The 22232-nt window shown below is 32.6% G+C and overlaps 1 protein-coding gene across 1 annotated transcript in view; it reads right to left on the bottom strand.

Annotated features, from left to right (window-relative positions):
* LRRIQ1 (leucine rich repeats and IQ motif containing 1) overlaps window positions 1–22232 on the bottom strand; it is a 130147-nt gene that overhangs the window by 68106 nt on the left and 39809 nt on the right. The window contains exons 11-13 of the mRNA XM_059934715.1: window positions 12876–13069; window positions 12226–12353; window positions 7204–7277 (exon numbers count right to left, since the gene is read on the bottom strand). Coding sequence (XP_059790698.1) covers window positions 7204–7277; window positions 12226–12353; window positions 12876–13069 — 396 coding nt within the window. The remainder of the gene's footprint in view (window positions 1–7203; window positions 7278–12225; window positions 12354–12875; window positions 13070–22232) is intronic.

Here is a 22232-nt window from a genome sequence, read left to right as displayed (position 1 = left end):
AAGTCCTGGAAGCACAGAAAGTCCCATTCTGGATAAATCCAAGGAGAAACACGCCAAGACACATATTAATCAAACTATCAAAAATTAAATATAAAGAAAACATATTAAAAACCACAAGGGAAAAACAACAAATAACACACAAAGGAATCCCCATAAGGTTAACAGCTGATCTTTCAGCAGAAACTCTGCAAGCCAGAAGGGAGTGGCAGGATATACTTAAAGTGATGAAGGAGAAAAACCTACAACCAAGATTACTCTACCCAGCAAGGATCTCATTCAGATTTGATGGAGAAATTAAAACCTTTACAGACAAGCAAAAGCTGAGAGAGTTCAGCACCACCAAACCAGCTTTACAACAAATGCTAAAGGAACTTCTCTAGGCAAGAAACACAAGAGAAGGAAAACACCTACAAAAACAAACCCAAAACATTTAAGAAAATGGGAATAGGAACATACATATCGATAATTACCTTAAATGTAAATGGATTAAATGCTCCCACCAAAAGACACAGGCTGGCTGAATGGATACAAAAACAAGACCCATATATATGCTGTCTACAAGAGACCCACTTCAGACCTAGAGACACATACAGACTGAAAGTGAGGGGATGGAAAAAGATATTCCATGCAAATGGAAATCAAAAGAAAGCTGGAGTAGCAATTCTCGTATCAGCCAAAATAGACTTTAAAATAAAGACTATTACAAGAGACAAAGAAGGACACTATATAATGATCAAGGGATCGATCCAAGAAGAAGGTATAACAATTGTAAATATTTATGCACCCAACATAGGAGCACCTTGATACATAAGGCAAATACTAACAGCCATAAAAGGAGAAATCAACAGTAACACAATCATAGTAGGGGACTTTAACACCCCACTTTCACCAACGGACAGATCATCCAAAATGAAAATAAATAAGGAAACACAAGCTTTAAATGATACATTAAACAAGATGGACTTAATTGATATTTATAGGACATTTCACCCAAAAACAACAGAATACACATTTTTCTCAAGTGCTTATGGAACATTCTCCAGGATAGATCATATCTTGGGTCACAAATCAAGCCTTGGTAAATTTAAGAAAACTGAAGTCGTATTAAGTATCTTTTCCAACCACAACGCTATGAGACTAGATATCAATTACAGGAAAAGATCTGTAAAAAATACAAACACATGGAGGCTACACAATACACTACTTAATAACAAAGTGATCACTGAAGAAATCAAAGGGGAAATCAAAAAATACCTAGAAACAAATGACAATGGAGACACGACAAACCAAAACCTATGGGATGCAGCAAAAGCAGTTCTAAGAGGGAAGTTTATAGCAATACAAGCCTACCTCAAGAAACAGGAAACATCTCGAATAAACAACCTAACCTTGTACCTAAAGCAATTAGAGAAAGAAGAACAAAAAAACCCCAAAGTTAGCAGAAGGAAAGAAATCATAAAGATCAGGTCAGAAATAAATGAAAAAGAAATGAAGGAAACAATAGCAAAAATCAATAAAACTAAAAGCTGGTTCTTTGAGAAGATAAACAAAATTGATAAACCATTAGCCAGACTCATCAAGAGAAAAAGGGAGAAGACTCAAATCAATAGAATTAGAAATGAAAAAGGAGAAGTAACCACTGACACTGCAGAAATACAAAGGATCATGAGAGATTACTACAAGCAACTCTATGCCAATAAAATGGACAACCTGGAAGAAATGGACAAATTCTTAGAAATGCACAACCTGCGGAGAATGAACCAGGAAGAAATAGAAAATATGAACAGACCAATCACAAGCACTGCAATTGAAACTGTGATTAAAAATCTTCCAACAAACAAAAGCCCAGGACCAGATGGCTTCACAGGCGAATTCTATCAAACATTTAGAGAAGAGCTAACACCTATCCTTCTCAAACTCTTCCAAAATATTGCAGAGGGAGGAACACTCCCCAACTCATTCTACGAGGCCACCATCACCCTGATACCAAAACCAGACAAAGATGTCACAAAGAAAGAAAACTACAGGCCAATATCACTGATGAATATAGATGCAAAAATCCTCAACAAAATACTAGCAAACAGAATCCGACAGCACATTAAAATGATCATACACCATGATCAAGTGGGGTTTATTCCAGGAATGCAAGAATTCTTCAATATATGCAAATCAATCAACGTGATACATCATATTAACAAATTGAAGGAGAAAAACCATATGATCATCTCAATAGATGCAGAGAAAGCTTTCGACAAAATTCAACACCCATTTATGATAAAAGCTCTGCAGAAAGTAGGCATAGAGGGAACTTTCCTCAACATAATAAAGGCCATATATGACAAACCCACAGCCAACATTGTCCTCAATGGTGAAAAACTGAAACCATTTCCACTAAGATCAGGAACAAGACAAGGTTGCCCACTCTCACCACTATTATTCAACATAGTTTTGGAAGTGTTAGCCACAGCAATCAGAGGAAAAAAAAAGAAATAAAAGGAATCCAAATTGGAAAAGAAGAAGTAAAGCTGTCACTGTGTGCAGATGACATGATACTATACATAGAGAATCCTAAAGATGCCACCAGAAAACTACTAGAGCTAATCAATGAATTTGGTAAAGTAGCAGGATACAAAATTAATGCACAGAAGTCTCCTGCATTCCTATACACTAATGATGAAAAATCTGAAAGTGAAATTAAGAAAACACTCCCGTTTACCATTGCAACAAAAAGAATAAAACATCTAGGAATAAACCTACCTAAGAAGACAAAAGACCTGTATGCAGAAAATTATAAGACACTGATGAAAGAAGTAAAAGATGATACAAACAGATGGAGAGATATACCATGTTCTTGGATTGAAAGAATCAACATTGTGAAAATGACTCTACTACCCAAAGCAATCTACAGATTCAATGCAATCCCTATCAAACTACCACTGGCATTTTTCACAGAAATAGAACAAAAAATTTCACAATTTGTATGGAAACACAAAAGACCCCGAAGAGCCTAAGCAATCTTGAGAACGAAAAATGGAGCTGGAGGAATCAGGCTCCCTGACTTCAGACTATATTACAAAAGCTACAGTAATCAAGACAGTTTGGTACTGGCATAAAAACAGAAACATAGATCAATGGAACAGGATAGAAAGCCCAGAGATAAACCCACACACATATGGTCACCTTATCTTTGATAAAGGAGGCAAGCATATATACAGTGGAGAAAAGACAGCTTCTTCAATAAGTGGTGCTGGGAAAACTGGGCAGGTACACGTAAAAGTATGAAATTAGAACACTCCCTAACACTATACACAAAAATAAACTCAAAATGGATTAAAGACCTAAATGTAAGGCCAGACACTATCAAACTCTTAGAGGAAAACCTAGGCAGAACACTCTATGACATAAATCACAGCAAGATTCTTTTTGACCCAACTCCTAGAGAAATGGAAATAAAAACACAAATAAACAAATGGGACCTAATGAAACTTAAAAGCTTTTGCACAGCAAAGGAAACCATAAACAAGACCAAAAGACAACCCTCAGAATGGGAGAAAATATTTGCAAATGAAGCAACTGACAAAGGATTAACATCCAAGATTTACAAGCAGCTCATGCAGCTCAATAACAAAAAAACAAACAACCCAACCCCAAAATGGGCAGAAGACCTAAATAGACATTTCTCCAAAGAAGATATACAGATTGCCAACAGACACATGAAAGAATGCTCAACATCATTAATCATTAGAGAAATGCAAATCAAAACTACAATGAGATATCATCTCACACTGGTCAGAATGGCCATCATCAAAAAATCTAGAAACAATAAATGCTGGAGAGGGTGTGGAGAAAAGGGAACCCTCTTGCACTGTTGGTGGGAATGTAAATTGATACAGCCACTATGGAGAACAGTATGGAGGTTCCTTTAAAAACTAAAAATAGAACTACCATAATACCCAGCAATCCCACTACTGGGCATATACCCTGAGAAAACCATAACTCAAAAAGAGTCATGTACCAAAATGTTCATTGCAGCTCTATTTACAATAGCCAGGACATGGAAGCAACCTAAGTGTCCATCAGCGGATGAATGGATAAAGAAGATGTGGCACATATATACAATGGAATATTACTCAGCCATAAAAAGAAACAAAATGGAGGTATTTGTAGTGAGGTGGATGGAGTTAGAGTTTGTCATACAGAGTGAAGTAAGTCAGAAAGAGAAAAACAAATACAGTATGCTAACACATATATATGGAATCTAAGGAAAAAAAAAAAAGGTCATGAAGAACCTAGTGGCAAGACGGGAATAAAGACACAGACCTACTAGATAATGGACTTGGAGATATGGGGAGGGAGAAGGGTAAGATGTGACAGGGTGAGAGAGTGGCATGAACATACATACACTACTAAATGTAAAATAGATAGCTAGTGGGAAGCAGTCACATAGCACAGGGAGATCAGCTCGGTGCTTTGTGACCACCTAGAGGGGTGGGATAGGGAGGGTGGGAGGGAGGGAGACGCAAGAGGGAAGAGATATGGGAACATATGTATATGTATAACTGATTCACTTTGTTATAAAGCAGAAACTAACACACCATTGTAAAGCAATTATACTCTAATAAAGATGTTAAAAAAAAAACATATTTCTACCATTTAGCCACTGTGTGAATTTATGCAAATCATACAACTGCTTGATGATTCAGGTTCATCTCTATCTCATAGGGTGAGGATTAAATGAGATAATGTATGTAAAGGGCTTAGAGCAGTTTGTCCCAGATTGTAAATACAAAATCTAAAAAAGTAAAATCAAAAGTAATAGGATAGTGGTAAAATTGAACGTATGCCTAAACAGAATTATATTTATACTTTCAAAAGTAAAAATAGTAGGTCAATCTAGGATACATTAAGAGTAATTTATACCAGAATTACTCTCCCACAGAAAACAATCATAAAACTGAGCAATAAACATGAAGCACCTGTTTTTAAGCCTCACTCAGAGAAAAGGGAAACACACATGGTGAGCTGACAATCACAATGGTTTTCTGCCTAAATGCATTTTACCTTAGAGCAAGAAAGTGGAAACCAAGCAAAGAGGCTGTTTTGCTGAATGAGGAGGCAAAGTTTAGATGTGAAGCTGGAATTTATGGTGAAAGGTTCCGAGAAGAAGCTGTGTGTGCATATGTTGGGGGGAGGAAATTGGGGGAAGAAGTCTATGTGAGGATTTGCCACAGGTCCTTGGAGTGCTAGGAGTTACAGGCAGGGCAACACTCTGATAAACCTAGCAGAGATAACCTGCTATCAGGCTAAGAGCCGAATGATGACATTATAGTTCATGCAGCAGTGAAAGGCATTGGAATTTCAGCCCCGTCAGATGAGACTCAATTGAATAGCTCAGAGATTCAGCTAAAATCCAGAAAGACCATGCATTAGGAGTGAAGACAATGCCCTGGGGTAGGGACATGCACTGACAGTTGAAAACTAAAATGACTTGTCCTAGGAGGGAATGAAATTAAGGCTGACAGCAACAAAATTATCCACCAATACTTTAACTGCCTGCCAGAATTACACTTAATACCCTTTAAAAGGAAGACAACAACAGCCAGACTCAGCAAACTGTACTACGAACAATGTTCAACATACAGTTAAAAATTATTGGACATAAAAAGAAATAGGAAAATATGACTTATCATTAAGAGAAAATCAGTTAATAGGGACACATCCCAACATAGGCAAAATGTAAATCAATTTTTTGACAAAGACATCAAAGTCATTCAATGATGAAAATAGTTCATTCAACAAATGTTGCTGGAACGGTTAACTAAATATCCATATTAAAAACTGAACTCATCCTCTACGTCAAACCTTTCATAAAAATTAATTTGAGGTGGATCACAGACCTAAAAGTAAAAACTTAAAGTACAAGACTTCATAGTTTCTTATAAGAAAGTAAGAAAGCATAGAAAATCATCTCAATCTGGAGGTAGAAAAATACTACAAAGGACACAGAGAGCAAAAACTATTAAATATAATAAAGTTTCACCAAAATTGAAAACTTCTGCTCATCTAAAGATATCATTAACAAAATTAATAGGTAAAAGAGGGACTGGGAGAAACATCCACAAAACATGTCTGACAAAGAATTTCATCCAGAATATATAAACAATATATTCAAATCAATAAAAGGCAAATAACCAAATTTAAAAGTGGGGAGAACTTTTTAATTAAATTATTTCACCACACATTTGAAGGAGTTTAGAATACACAGCACCTCCGTACGCCATTCTGGCATTTTGACTATTTTGAGTTAAAGGCACTTAAAAAAGCGCAGATGCAAAGGCCCTCTGACCTTCCTTCTTTTTCTTCAAAGCAGGATATTAAATTCCTGTGTGAAAGATATTCGACCTATACCAGAAGCAAAGGGACATTCTTATCACAAGGACAGGAAGTCCAGGCCAAGAGATATGTATACAAACAAACCTGTTAAACTAGCCTTTGTTTCCTAGTCACTTTTCCATCCAATTAACTACCTTAGCCCCAGCCCCTCTGCCTCATCACATTTTCACAATTTACTACTCTTTGTCCAGCTCACTATGTAAGTTCAACTCTAATTGCTTCTTGGGGTCTTTATTTTCTTGTGAGAACTCCCATGTACATGTAAAAAAAAAAAAAAAAAAAACAATTAAAACTTGTATTCTCTTTTTCTGTTTATCTGACTTACATCAGTTTAATTCTCAGGCTTAACCTGAGAAGGTAGAGGAAATTTTTCCTCCTCCACACCATTTTATATAGATATATTATTTGTAAATGCCATTAACTCATCTACCCAAAACAATGCCTTACCATACTTGGAACAGAAACTCAAAAGCCTATTATTTAAAAAACAATTACAGGGGCTTCCCTGGTGGCGCAGTGGTTGGGAGTCTGCCTGCCAATGCAGGGGACACGGGCTCGAGCCCTGGTCTGGGAAGATCCCACATGCCACGGAGCAACTGGGCCCGTGAGCCACAATTGCTGAGCCTGCGCGTCTGGAGCCTGTGCTCTGCAACAAGAGAGGCCGCGATAGCGAGAGGCCCGCGCACCGCGATGAAGAGTGGCCCCCACTTGCCGCAACTAGAGGAAGCCCTTGCACAGAAACGAAGACCCAACACAGCCAAAAATTAAAAAAAAAAAAAAAAAAACAATTACATATTACTATAAACTTACCAGAAAGACAATTGTTGCTGACATCTAGTTTTTCCAAAGAAACAAAATGAAAAAGTGGTATGATTTTTGTCAAGCTGAAAACCAAAATGGAATTTATAAAAATTTTAAATTGGAATGTTCTTAATATTATTGATGTAATTATATAATAATATATTTATATAACACAATTATATAATGTTATAAATTATAAATTTGGCAGAAATGTATAACTATATACAATTGCATTTTCACAATAGAATACAATAATATAATCTTTACTAACAGTACTTATTAAAAATGCAGTAATTATAAGATTCTAAGTATTTATTCTATAATGAAAGATTTATATTTATTTCTAAAGAGAAGTTATCATGGAATTGCTAGTATCAATCATAATTATCATGAAGCTTAATGTGTACTTGGTATTTAAATAAAAATAAATGGGTTTTTTGTTGTTATTGTTTTGTTTTATCTTTGCATATGGCCAAATTTACACAGAATTCATATTTTCTATGTATTTTTTTTCTGGCTCAAACATTTAACAAACCATTAAGAGGTAAAAACATAAAAAATATGTATTTTTACTTTTTAACAATATAACTTTAATTAGAGTCACTAGTTTTGTTTCTAACTTAAAAAAGGTTTCGTTTACTAGATTAAAAGTATTATAAGTCCTGTAAGTGCACAAGGTTACACTGGGGTTATTTTTAAATTGGAAATATGCATTTAAGGAACACATAATAGAAACTGTTTTCTATTGATAGAATAGACTTAAATTTGGCAGAAATATACTAATTTTTTAAATTAATACTCATTATTAAAACAAGCATGTTCAAATTCTAATAATAATAAACTTTTCTCCTACTTTTAAAAGTTTCTATCATTTTCTAAGATACAATTGTCATTAATACCTCATATTCAAACAAGGAACATAAGTGATACTGAAAATATTCACTGTATTGGTAACAAAAGCTATGAAGGGAAAATTAATTTTAGTTTGATTTACATTTCCAACTAAGACAAGTTTACACTTACTTTGTTACATAATATCACATTACCCTAGCTATTTGGCAATAAAAATTAAGCTAGTTCATCTAAATCTTTAAACAAGATAAAAAATACTTTGTATAAAATATATTCTCATCACAAATACAAAAGTCTTCTGAACTAATCCCCTCTATAAATGTTGAAGATCCATATATGTTCAAAATATACTTCCACTAAATGAGTATTTCTGGTACAAAAAAGAAAAAAAGTATGCATTAGTTTCCACTTCTACTTTCTTGGTTTTTTTATATTGTCCCTCCAGTTTACCTGGCAGAGATTTTTACATCTTTATTTCTACCAACACCCTGCCATGGTAGGAAAAAAAAACTTACTATTATTCTAAGATCAGAAGCTTACAGGATAATACTGTGACTGGAAGCCTCATGGCACAAAGCCAACCCTTGTACTGACATTAACTCCTCTCTTGTATTATCCTGTTCTGCATTAGAAGAGAGACAGAAGATGCTACTGATGATAAAATAGACTAAATAAGGAGTCTGGAAGACCTCTCTGATTGTAGCCAGTCCTAAGCACAATATTACTATTTACACTACCTATACAGCACTGCTTCTTAAAAACAATTTCCAGGGGAAAAATCCAAAGTAATAAAAGAAAAAGTGATCAAATATTGGCCATTACATTTGCATATACAGTTCATTATTTGTACACACACTCTTTAATAAAAAATTTACTGAAATGTCACATGTACACTGAAAAAAGAAACTTAAAACTTTGTCAATACGTAATTAGTGCATTCAAGTCCTAATTTTATGACATTTCCTATTCAGGCATTCTAGAGCATTACTACAAGTAAGAAATTTAAGTTATTTAAGTGAAAATACAATTATAATAAATGTATTTATTAAAAGAAAAATCTTATTTCTTTTTTACCGTTAGTGTATTTCTAATGCTAAATCTTTACCCTCCTACTAAAAGGATTTTGAAAGATTAATAGATAATGAGCTTTTCTCTTTTTTCAGAATATCTCATGTTTTTAACCAATAAGTTATATGGCAATATTTGGTAACATATAGGTTATATGAAGATATTAACTAAAAATAACCAATAAAGTTTTAGAATTAAAAATAAAAATTCCCTTTGCAAAAATAAAGTATTTCTTCAGGTGAAGAAATATTTGGTTTGACCACATATTTTTCATAATATCGAAATTTTGTCTTTTCAGATAACCATGCTTTTAGAATCATGTTCCTTTTTGGAAATTTTAATCAAGAAAACTGGCTATTTATTCACCATTAGGATGGTAGAAACCTAATAGTAGAATCGTTTTTATTTTAACCTCTAGAACTTTTCCTTTTACTGACATTCTGTGTATATTTTTTCTAAGAAAATTCAAACCAGAAAGACAAAGGACATTAGTGAAAACCTAATACCATTTGACCTTGTCACATTAGCCCTGGGCATAAAAAAGATATAAATTTCAAAGACGACAAAAAGCAAAAGATTTGTACAATGAGCAGCCAATGGGTAATAGTTTCCACTTTCTGCTCCTACTTAGAGTCTCACTGGAAGTAGAAAGGCTTATGAAGCTGGAAAGTCTTCCAGTTAGAACTCCGCTGAGAAAAACTTAAAACAGTCACATGTCCTAATGAAAATTTAAAACAGAAGTCAGGATGAAACACGTATTTCAAACAATATGTACTAAGTATCATTCTTTATATGTATTTCATTTGTTGGAAAAAAGCATATGGGCACATAATTTCTTCCTCATGATGAAAATATTTATTAAAAATTAAAAGAAAAACACATACAATTTAAAGGACATACCACACACAAATCCAAATATCACATTTATAAAATTCTTCTCAGGTTTTCAAAATATATTGACATACATTTTCCTTTTGGGTAATCATTAAAATCCCATAAAATAGATAAGGTACGTGTTACCACCCCTTTTACAAGTGAAAAAACTGAGGATCAGGTAGTGAGAAAAGAGTTAGTGCCAAATGACAGATAAGTTGTAGATTCAGAATTCAAACCCAGATCTGCTGACCCTGAGTTTTATCAAACTTAAAATAGTTCTTAAAAAGTCAATGCACATGTAAAAGCTTAACATAAAATGGGTAATTTCTACAGTTAATGATATTAGCTTATGGTGAAAAATCCTAAGTTTGAAGATAATTTTTCACTACGATTTTAGGAAATAATTTCACTAATCTATATGTTCATTTCTATCAATCACATTTCCCTGGTGTCCTCAGGACTTATTCTTTCATCCTCCTGGAAATGGTAGAAGGTTACCTGTGCAAAGAGCTTTGAGAGACCCATTAAAAATATCTTCAAATATAAGTGACAATATTATTAAAAATTCAATATAGCATATATTATATAATAATTTCACCACTTTTTTATATAGCTAAGTTCAACAAATTGTTATTTTACATCTAAGAGTTTTTTTGAGGGTCAGGACATATGGTACTCAGTTTTGTATCCCCTAAAATGGCAAACACCACCTCAATATCCAAATGTTATAACACTAAACAAACAAAATTATAAATATGGATTATTTGGTTTAAGTATCCCAGTTATTGTTATCAACGCTAAAATTTTTTTAATAGTCCAGTTTATTATAAAATTATAAAATTCCTGGTCATATCAGGTTGATATGAGAAACAAGGCACATCATATTGATAGGGTAAAAGTCTATCAGCTAGTGTTAATTTTAATTTTTAAAAGCAGAATATTTCTTTGATGACCTAAATTGTCCAAAGAAATAAAGGCGTTATTTCTCAAAAGATGTTCTTGATTTAAATATTTTCTAAATTCTTTAAAGATTATTATGCTTATCAATGTGGCTTGGGATCTAGTTCTATAAAATATACTAGACATGTCAATTACTGAGTGATTTACTTCATATGTCCAAAGCATAGCTGAGTATTTCTATTGAAATTGTATTTCTTACCTGAAAAATATTGTGAAAAGATCCAATAAGTTTGTGATGGCCCAAATTACTTAAATAGTATTATCTGACAGTGCTGTTCGGGGTAAATATCCTTTTAAAGACAAATCAACTTTCATATTTTAGATGTGATTAAAATAATTTGAGGGAATTTTAAAATACAGATTCAGTTTTTGATCTGTCAAATAGTAGAATAGTTTAATAGGTGGAAGTTAAATCATTTAGGACATATATGCTCAAACGATGAGCACTATTGTGACAGAGATTGAGAGAAAACTACGTTTGGGAGGGGACAGGTACATATATATTAACATTGAGTTGTCTTGTTCACTTGTTTTGCAAGAATTGTACAACTCACAGAAGCAACTTCTTGTTAAAGATAGTTCCTTTCCCCTACTCCTTGTGCCTTTGATGAACAAATTAATCATATTAGGGTGAATAGGTCTCAATGGAATATTAAACAGAGGGAGACATACACATATTGTGCTCCTGTTTTGGTTTTAGACAGTTATTCTCTGCAAAGATCCAGATGTTTGGTGGTTTAAAATGGATCTTCTGTGGCAGGTACCCATCTCGACTTAATGTTAAGGTATTTTTTTTTAAGTGTTACTTTATATCCTTAGGGAAATCAAATTTAAATCAATCTTAACAGTTACAAAAAGACATGCAAGTTGAGAGCAGATTAAAAATCTTTCTTCCAGGACTTAATAAGTACCATTTGAGAGAATGAGACATCCTTCTAAATTAAATTAACTACCTCCTGTATTTTCCAAGAACTATATCTTTACAAACATAAACAAACCTGCCCTGAGAGATTTCCATAAGTACATTTTTAAGAAGAAACAAAATGAGTAAGGTAAGTGACAATTAAAATTCTACTAAAATTTGAGGATACGTCAATACACTTTAATTTTTTTAATTCTATGAAGTTATATTTATAATTTATGTCCAATTTACTGTAGTGTGCATTCCTTGAATTACTGGAAAAACCTAACAGCTTTTCTACTTATTATGAAGATCACACATTTATGTTAATCATTCACTGCATTTAAGCTTAATTAAGCAAATTATATTTTTACCTGTTTTGAGAGATACTCAGGATTTGTAGTAAAGGCAGCCAATATGAAGAAAATGTTTCCACACTTGAAATGCTGTTATCATCCAAGTGCAATTCTCTTAGAAGAACATGATTCTCCAAGGATGGAAGCTATATTTAAATTTGGGTTATTAGCTTATATTAAGCAAAATACTTTTGTCATTTAGCCAAATTTAAAACAATAAAACCTACCAAAACTAACAATAGACATATTCTGGTAAACAGCATATCATAAATCAAAGTATAATATTATGAGAATTTTAGTATGAATAAAATTTCCAATAATGATTTTCATAGTTAGCATTTTTTTAATACTTTGTGACAAATTTTAGTTAGAATTTCAGATAAACTTGGTCCCACTTACACACTGAATCATAACTGAAAAGTTATGATTTATTATATTTTAGTATTATAAACAACTAATGTTAAATTAGATTTCTTATAAGATATTGTAATTATGTTGAACATTTTTTAAATAGTGAAAAGTATATAATAGTTTAAACTGGAAATCAAATACAGCCGATAAGTAAAAAGAATAAAAGTTAAAACTGCTTTTAAAATGTATGATTGATATTTCTAGCAAAAGAAAAATGCTGCATTAATCACAGAAATCAATTAATTCAAAGCAATTACCTCACTTAGATAATTTCCCTGTAACTTCAGTATTTGGAGCAATCCACAGTTTTCAATGCCCTCAACTTCAGTAAGATGATTATGTGAGCAATCCAGGTATATAATGGTAGGCGTATCACAAAGACCTTTTGTACTAATTAACTGATTATGGTCCACAATTAGTTGCTGAAGATTTTTCAACGATTCTAAGCCACCTGGAAGAAAAAATTTCCATGATCACTTTATCATACATTCTTCCAGACTCTAGAGTTTCAATTTTTTTCTAAATAACTGCATCTTTTTATTTCCAATATTCCTAATTACAAGACTTCGCCCAATTTCCTGGTGAAAAATGTATAAGTGTAAAATGTATTATTATTTAAACTCGTGCCTAAGAGATGTATTTTTGAATGACTTAATTATATATCACTTCAAAATTGAACAAAATCCTAGAAGTCATACATTGGGCATTGAATGTTTTATTTTCAATTGACAATGGAACAAGGGAGAGGGAGGAATCATTGAAAAAATAACAGTTTTCAATTCAATTCCAGGGTCTTTGAATTTTCAATGCTTGGTTAAGTTTGTTGCAGAATGTAATTACAGAATGTAATTGCACAATGCAATTTTTCTACCATTGAAATATCTACCTTAGATTCACAAATGAAGTAGGTGCAACTGTATTAAAATCAATAAAATATTAGTATATTCTTCTAGTATTATAAGATTGTCACAAGTGGCCTCCTTTTTACCCAGATAAACTTAAAATCAATATGATTCCAATCTAAAAACTATCAGAGGAGCCTTAGACTATAGCTCAGTGGCCATAAAGAAAAAACTGAGAAGGTTGTTTAAATAAGTCATCATAGTTAGCACTGGAAAGAGATGCTGAGGAAGTCTGTAAAAATTTCATGGAAGATATTAAAAATCTAGAAAATTTTATTTAGATTGAATATTGGACTACATATGTTCTCTGTAGTTACTACCCTGTGTAATATTAGGTTACACGCTGAAGAAAGGTAAAAGATTTGGCAGAAAAGCTAAAAATAAAAGGAAATAGCACATAAAGCAGAACAATTGGGAGAGGAAAAGGCAGATGAGATTCTGTGATGATGGGAGTGATTAGTAAAGGTACATTTTACAATTATCAAAGGCATTTTTATTTACACTAAATTATATACGGTCAACAGTGTGAGCCAGAGTGGGAAAAGGAGTATGAAGAGGCCACTGCTTGACAAGTAGTGAAGCAGCCGAAGACTTTTGCTAGAGGCATCCACGGAGTAAACAGGATGAAAGCCACAGCGCAGTGGAAGTGAAGACAGTGAGTGTAGACTACTTTTTAGATATTTGACAATGGAGAGAAGATCCTCCAAAGTCCTTAAAATGGAAGCCTTATCTCTGAACTCATCCTCTGCTACTGTCCTCTTCTCTTGGTTCATTCTAACATGCTGACCTCCTGGCTGTTCCCTCGAACATGCCACATGTGTTTCCACCTTAGGGCTGCCTACATATGTAAGAAACAACTATCAGTGTGTGTGACATGTTAGGCTAGGAAGAATTAAATAAAGCTTATCAGCTAACTTCAGATATTAAGACACCATGATTCTCAATCAATATACAGAGAAGTTACACTTATCTATTCAACAATCTATCAGAGATTCCAATCTAGCGAAATTATCATGATTTCAAGCCTCAGATACTAAGGAATCTTTGAGCATTTCTAGTTCTAGGAATCCATTATATATTAACACACACACATACACACAACTATGAAGTAATATATAGAGAAATTCCTTGCCATATTATTTAAACAAAGAAATGGAGAAAAGTTAAATGTCCATCAGTAGTGAATAGTTAAATAAATTATGGAGTATCTATCAAATGAATATGTATAATCTTCAATATGAAGTAGTCTGACATAGAAGTATGCCCATGATGTACTACTGTATGTAAAACCTAAGTTGCATACATAGGCTTTTAGCTATTGAATATACCTGACTTTCAATCTACACATCTATTAATTGTATTGCATAGAACAAGGTCTGGATTGATTTGTAAGCAACTGTGAACAGTGGCTACTCCTGCAAAATAAGAAAGAGAACGGGGTAAGCAGAGAGAGAAAGTTTCACTGCTTACACTGTATACTTCTCTATTTTTAAAATTTTTAAATGAGAATGTACTTCTTGTATAATATTTTTTAAAACAATATATTTGAAAAAAATCAGAGCAAGTACTGAATAGAACTGTTATTCTGTATTTATTCCTGACCACCACCATCACCAAATGGTTATTGAACTGAAGAAAAATGAGAAAACCTGATGCTGTCATCCATCAGAAGGGTTTGTTAGATAGCCAAAGTGTGGGAACACTGTACATACACAGGGGGGCATACCTCTTAGATTTTAAGATCAAAGGTTTAAAGGAAAAAGTGAGATGGAAAGTAGATCTTTCAGCCTCACTGAGGCTTGATATGATGGCAGTCTTGTTTGACAGCTTCATTGCAACCTCAAGAGGGACCCTGAGCCAGAACCACCAACTAAGGCAATTCCAGATACCTGATCCACAGAAAATAGGAGGTAATAAATGTCTGTGGTTTTAAATTGCTAAATTTGGGGGTACTCTGCTTCACCAAAGTATATAACTAATATAGTAAGGAACCTATTCTGAAGAAAACATGAGAAAGAAGAAAATATGTTGAAAATGTTTTGGGCTAGGGAAGAACAGTTACAGAAATTTAATGTAACAAGAATTCAAAGATACTAAAATAACAGATGTAGGTAAACAAATGGACCAAAATAACACCATGATAGAACTAATAAATGATTTAGAAAAAATGTTGTACAGGACAGAGAGCTAAAGATTGAGTTGCTCACAAGAAGAGATAATCACACTGAGAACAAAATGTGAAGAAGCAGAAGATAAAGTAGCACAGATTACATTAATTAAATAAAAATAGACATAACAGATAAAGTCAATCAAAATATGGATCATCCATGATTGAAAAACAGAACCAAGCCAAAAAAGTTTTCGAATATATAAAAAACAAAAATTTTCAGAAATGAAGAAATAACAATCTATAGTTTGAAAAGGACATTATATTCCACGAAAAAACTTATGTGGGTTTATTGATAATAAGATGTCTTGCTAAATTTATTAATCAAGGACAAAGAAAATGTTATTCAGGTATCTGGGCAGAAACCAGTTTGGGGGGAGTAAAATCAAGTTAGCCTCTAGTTAACCACAGCAACACACAGTATCAAAATGCAACGAAGCAATGTCCATGAAGTACAAAGTGAAAATGTGACCTAAAAATAGAATGCACAGCTATATTTTCATTCAAGTATGAAGGCAACTGACAGATACTCTTGAATGTGAAAGAATTCAGGGAATATAGCATCCACTAGTCCTTCTTTGAAAAATAAGATGTAAAAAGAGTTAATGAACTATGTAATCCAGACAAGCAGAAGATGAAAGAAGCAGTTTGTCATAAAAAAGACTGGTATTGACCCATTTTCATACAGATCTAATGCTGCTAGAGGAGTTAAGATAGAGTCATAAATCCTGATTTGATGTCATAAATCCTGATGTGAAAAACAAAAATTGTGATGGGAAAAGAAGATTGGAAAAAGTGCAAATATCCTAATTTATTCTATTTTCTTATAGAGGAGTTAGTATTGCCTAAAATAGGTTAATCAAAGCACATCTTTTTATAAATCACTGAACAACAAAAATATTATAACTGACAAAATTATTAGGGGGAGATGGAATTGTAAATGAGATAATTTTATCATTTGTAGCATGAGGAAGCTAATAGATAGTCTAAAATTTTGAAATCAAAACACTTTCATATAATTTCCTGCTCTATTGCTTAGCAATGTTTTCATGAGCTTTTAAATATGTCCCATCTTAGTAAATTGTAGGAAAATTTGCTGAAAATGAATGTTTCCAGCCAGTAATTCATGTGTGTATGATTTTTGATCACCGTAAGATTATTCTATAATACCTTCATATATTTCAACAATTGATTACTTTATAAATCACTGTACTTTTAAAAAATTCAAGTTGATATTCTACTTCAGTAGTGATAAAGTTTTGACTGCATCATCTCAAAAGAAGTACTAAAAAGTTAACTGTTACTTTACTATTAGAATATAAAATATATGCCTAGAGCACATCTCTTTATGTATACTCTAATAATCACAGGTATTATTAAGCTTTTTCTCATGTTTAATTAAACTTTACTTAACTAATTATCTAAACCTTCTTTAACTAAACTGTACCCTGAGTACATTTATTTATATAGAAAAAGTAGGCATCATTGTCTGAATTGTTACAGATCACGTTCATTCAAGTGATTTCTTATTTTGATCACATTTTTTCATAAATATGCCTCCTTCATACAGGAGGACATTTTGCTTACCATTTTATATTTGTTATTCCTCAAAGAGGTTTGAATTTCTATTCAGGTGTTAGCTACGCTTATTAGAGTTTTATTTTCTTAATAGTTATATGTGACAATTTTCTCTAATTTCCTGAAATAATAGGCATGAAGTGTCTTCTCTGTTAACACGTGTAAAGCTTTTATAGTTTCCACATTTCTACAAGAAATATGAAAATCTGTTTTTTGCAAAAATAGTTTCACTTGTAATATAAAAGTCATAACTCGTTCTACAAGTCCTAAGACTGTGTTGTGTCCTCATAGAAATAGAAAAAAGATATAGACAGAATCTCTGCTAAAGTATCATTTACTTGATAAATTCAACTAGAATATTTTTTTAAATTACGACATGTACAATTATTCACAATTTATTAAGTGAATAAAGTTAATTACAAAACAATATTACAGTAGTGATTTTTAAAATGGATAGAAAACAATCTGGAAAGCTCACCAATACTGGCTATATCGGGATGGTGGGAATATGGATTATTATTTTATCATTTCACATTATAATTTATAGACAATAAGCGTATATTCATTGTGTAGATTAGATTAAAAGTTACTTAGAAAAAAATACAAAATTCCATTTCCAGAAATTTCTGCTCAGATACTGTGATCTTTACCCCTGAAAATAACTAAAAACAGTAATTACATTTTTTAAATGTTTCCAAATGAGTTGTTAAGAAAGCAAAGAATTCTTAGTCCAAAATCTAAATAGATATGGTAGGCAAAGCGAAGCCAGCAGAACAGTAAAGCCAGTTTTCAATGCGAGAAAACTTGTTAAAGCTGGTGAATATGAAGATCAATTTCTATAGCCTCACAGTTTGAGGAAACAAAACTTAAAATTCACCAATAGGAGGCAAGTATGTCAGGCAATTCCAAGTAAACCTGGACCCCAATCAGCTATACCCAACTGAAGACAGGAAATTAAACTATCTATCTCAAATCTCAGTAAGAGGGGGGAAAAAAATCCTCCTTTAAAATAATAAATACAAGCTGACTCTCCCATAGGTTTACGACTCAAATTCACTCTCATGGTGATCAGAAAACTTCCACCAAAAATGTAGCACAAATGATTCTAGATTGTTTGTGTCCTTCGGCATCTGAAAAATCTCTAAAGAACAAACTTTAATCTCATAACTAGGAATAATCACAAAGCTTAAATTCCAAGGGAAATAAACAGGTGATGAAAAAAAAAAATCACATGAAAAACACAGAGAAATAAGATGCCATAAGTAAGAGTTAGCAGAAATAACAAATCCCAGCAAAACCAGACCCACATGAAAATCAGAATTAATTCAAATTAAAAACTCAATGACCTGGATTAACAGCAAGTCAGAATTTGTCACTGGAATATAGGTATATAGAAAGTAACTAGAGGCAGCAAAAAAAGACAGAAAGAATATGGAGGCAAGAGTCAGAAAATCTAATATATGTGTAGCGTTTCAACAAAATGAGGAAGAAAAAACTTTTTGAAGACATAATGGCTAACAGATAAAACTTAAAAGTGAAAATCACATACTCAATAATTGCATCAGACCCTAAGAGGATGAATTAAAAAGAAATCCATGTCTAGACACATCAGAATAAAAATTCATAACAGGAATAACAAGAAAAAAAATACTTGAAAAGACATAGAAAATACCCTCAAAGTTTCCGAAATTTAACAGACAGCTGACTTCTTAAAGCAACAGTGAAAGTAAAAAAGTAACGGAATGATATTTACGAACTACTGAAAGAAAATAAACTTCAATTTAGAAAAATACATCCAGTTAAATTATGATTTAACAATGAATGTTAAGTAAGCACATTTACAGAAAAATTATCTTCCACAAACTAGTTCTTTTACTAGAGGAAATTTTAAAGGATCTATATCAGGAAGAAGGAGAGTGATCCAAGATCTTAAATGAAAAAAGAGTAACAGGCATAAAAGCAATAAATATGGGCAAATATGATCAAACTTTGACTGTATAAAATAACAATAATGTATAGCTTGAAGAGTTAAATAAAAATACATTTAAAATCCTGAAAAACAAACACATATAAGTCAGGAAATTTGAGGTAGAGATATCAATTAACTTGTGATAAATTGAGTATATTTTATAATTTCTATGGTGACCACTAAATAAAGTATATAACTATCAAAAGATTGAGACAAAAGAGGAAATGAGGAGAAAAATACCAAATAAGTCAAAAGAAGACAAGAGAAGGGGAAAATACAAAATGTAGCAAAGGCTTTCTATTTACAGTAACGATGGACTAGGTAATGAGAAAACAAATATAAACATAGCTGCTGAAGGTATTTAAGAACTAAAATGGTATTACAGAATATGAGGATTAAGTTCCAGAAGAAATGAGGTGAACACATTATTCAATATATCTATTAATTCTGAGAAAGGAAAGCTTGCAGCATCAGGGGGTCAAAATTTGGGCTCCAGAGCTCTCCTCAGCAAAAGAGGCCTAACAAATCCCTACCTTACTTTTGGTTGGACCTCCATGTGCTACACATTAATCCAAATATGGAATAGCTCCCAAGGTACTGAAGCCAAGCTTTAAATAATATCAATAGCAAAACATGGATTTAGCTGCACAGAGATCACTAATGCTTGTAGTTTTAAACAATAAAGACCTCTGGAGGAAACTAATAACATCATAGCCTCAAATTGATTCTATAGTTTTGTTTTTCTTAGTATTTTCTGACTGTAAAATGACAAAAAACTAAGTAAGGAAAAAACATCATGTGAACAAAAGTCAAGAGAACAGATAATAGAAACTATCCACAGGGTATCCAGAAAATGAAGTTACCAGACACAGAAATTAACAAAACTTTGTTGAACATATTAAAACATTAAAATTGGAAACTTACATATTAGATACTATAAAAATGTGAATTGAATGCTAAATAAAAGAAGCAAATAAAAGTTCTAAACTTGAAAATCTACAACTAAAACAAGACCTTCATGAATGGACTGGACACTATATTAGACACAGCTGAAGAGAGAATTAGTGAACCATAATTTGAGTCACAAGAAAACATCCAAAATGATGCATAGAGATGCAAAAGAAATGTAAGAGAATTATAAAAGCATAAGGGGATTATAGAATATAGAGGGAATATATATCTGGATCTAGATCTATAGGCAAGTAGGTAGCTCAGAATTTTTCAACACTGAATAAAGATGCCAAGCCACTGATTTAAGAGGCACAATGAATTCAAGCAGGGTGAATACTAAGGTAACCACAGTAGAAACATCAGAGTAAACTGATGAAAACAATGGCCAAAAAACAAAAATCTTAAAAGGGGAAAAAGAAATTTTCTTCCAAGGATCAACAATTAGGTTGTTGCACATCACCCTAGGCAAGGAAAGCTATAATAAAATAAAATCCATTCACAACGCAGAAAATGCATGCCAAATGGTAAGTATATATCTCAAAATACATAAACAGAGATGTGTGTGTGTGTGTGTGTGTGGATGCATATTCTTCAGGTGAAAGGAATATCACAGATGAAAGGTAGAATAAAGATCAATGGAAAGGTTTAAGAAATGGATCAATCCAAATGATATTGACTTTATAAAATAATAATGTCTTAAGGCATTTGAAACACACATATAGATACATATATACACGTGCAGAGTTAAAATACTCAACAACAATAGCACATTAAGTTGGGAGGGAGTAAATAAAGTTTAAGTTTTCTAAGACCCTAGAATTGCCTTGGAAAAGAGAGGAAAAGTGTTACTGTTGGTGGGAATGTAAATTGATACAGCCACTATGGAGAACAGTATAGAGGTTCCTTAAAAAACTAAAAATAGAACTACCATACGACCCAGCAATCCCACTACTGGGCATATACCCTGAGAAAACCATAATTCAAAAAGAGCCATGTACCACAATGTTCATTGCAGCACTATTTACAATAGCCAGACATGGAAGCAACCTAAGTGTCCATCGACAGATGAATGGATAAAGAAGTGGCACATATATACAAGGAAATATTACTCAGCCATAAGAAGAAACAAAATTGAGTTATTTGTAGTGAGGTGGATGGAGTTAGAGTCTGTCATACAGAGTGAAGTCAGTCAGAAAGAGAAAAACAAATACCGTATGCGAACACATATATATGGAATCTAAAAAAAAAATGGTTCTGATGAACCTAGGGGCAGGACGGGAATAAAGACGCAGGAGTAGAGAATGGACTTGAGGACACGGAGAGGGGGAAGGGTAAACTGGGATGAAGTGAGAGAGTAGCACTGACATATATACACTACCAAATGTAAAATAGCTAGCTAGTGTGAAGCAGCTGCATAGCACAGGGAGATCAGCTCGGTGCTTTGTGACCACCTAAAGGGGTGGGATAGGGAGGGTGGGAGGGAGACACAAGTAGGAGGGGATATAGGGATATATATATATACATATAGCTGATTCACTTTGTTATACAGCAGAAACTAACACAACATTGTAAAGCAATTATACTCCAATAAATATGTTAAAAAAAAAAAAGAAAAAAGAAAAGAGAGGAAAGTGCTAAATAAACTTAGATTTGGTAAATAAAGAAGGCATGATGTAATATCTATAGTAAACCAAAAGGATAGTAAAATAATATAAAAATGGTAATATGATAGAAAAGAAAAATGGAATAATTTAAAATCTCAACCAAAGCAAAAGAAGGCAAGAGAAAAAAAAAAAAAAAAAAGAACAAGAACAAATAGAATCAAATAGTAAGAGAGTAATTTTAAACTCAAATATGTCAATAATTGAACTTTATTGATTACACTTAATTATTAGGGACTAAAGATTACAAATCAAAGCTTGAATTTGTCAGGCAGCCTAGATAAAACAAGAAAAAAACAACAAATTTTTATGTTACATTACAAAAATTCCAAAAATAGAACTTGTAGAAATATTGTAAGTAAAAGGACAGAAAAAGATGTATTATG

The sequence above is a fragment of the Balaenoptera ricei genome, chromosome 10, assembly GCF_028023285.1.
Source record: "Balaenoptera ricei isolate mBalRic1 chromosome 10, mBalRic1.hap2, whole genome shotgun sequence".
Classification (NCBI taxonomy): domain Eukaryota; kingdom Metazoa; phylum Chordata; class Mammalia; order Artiodactyla; family Balaenopteridae; genus Balaenoptera; species Balaenoptera ricei.
The sequence above is the reverse complement of the archived record's forward strand: the minus strand, read 5'-3'. Positions and strand labels throughout refer to the sequence as shown.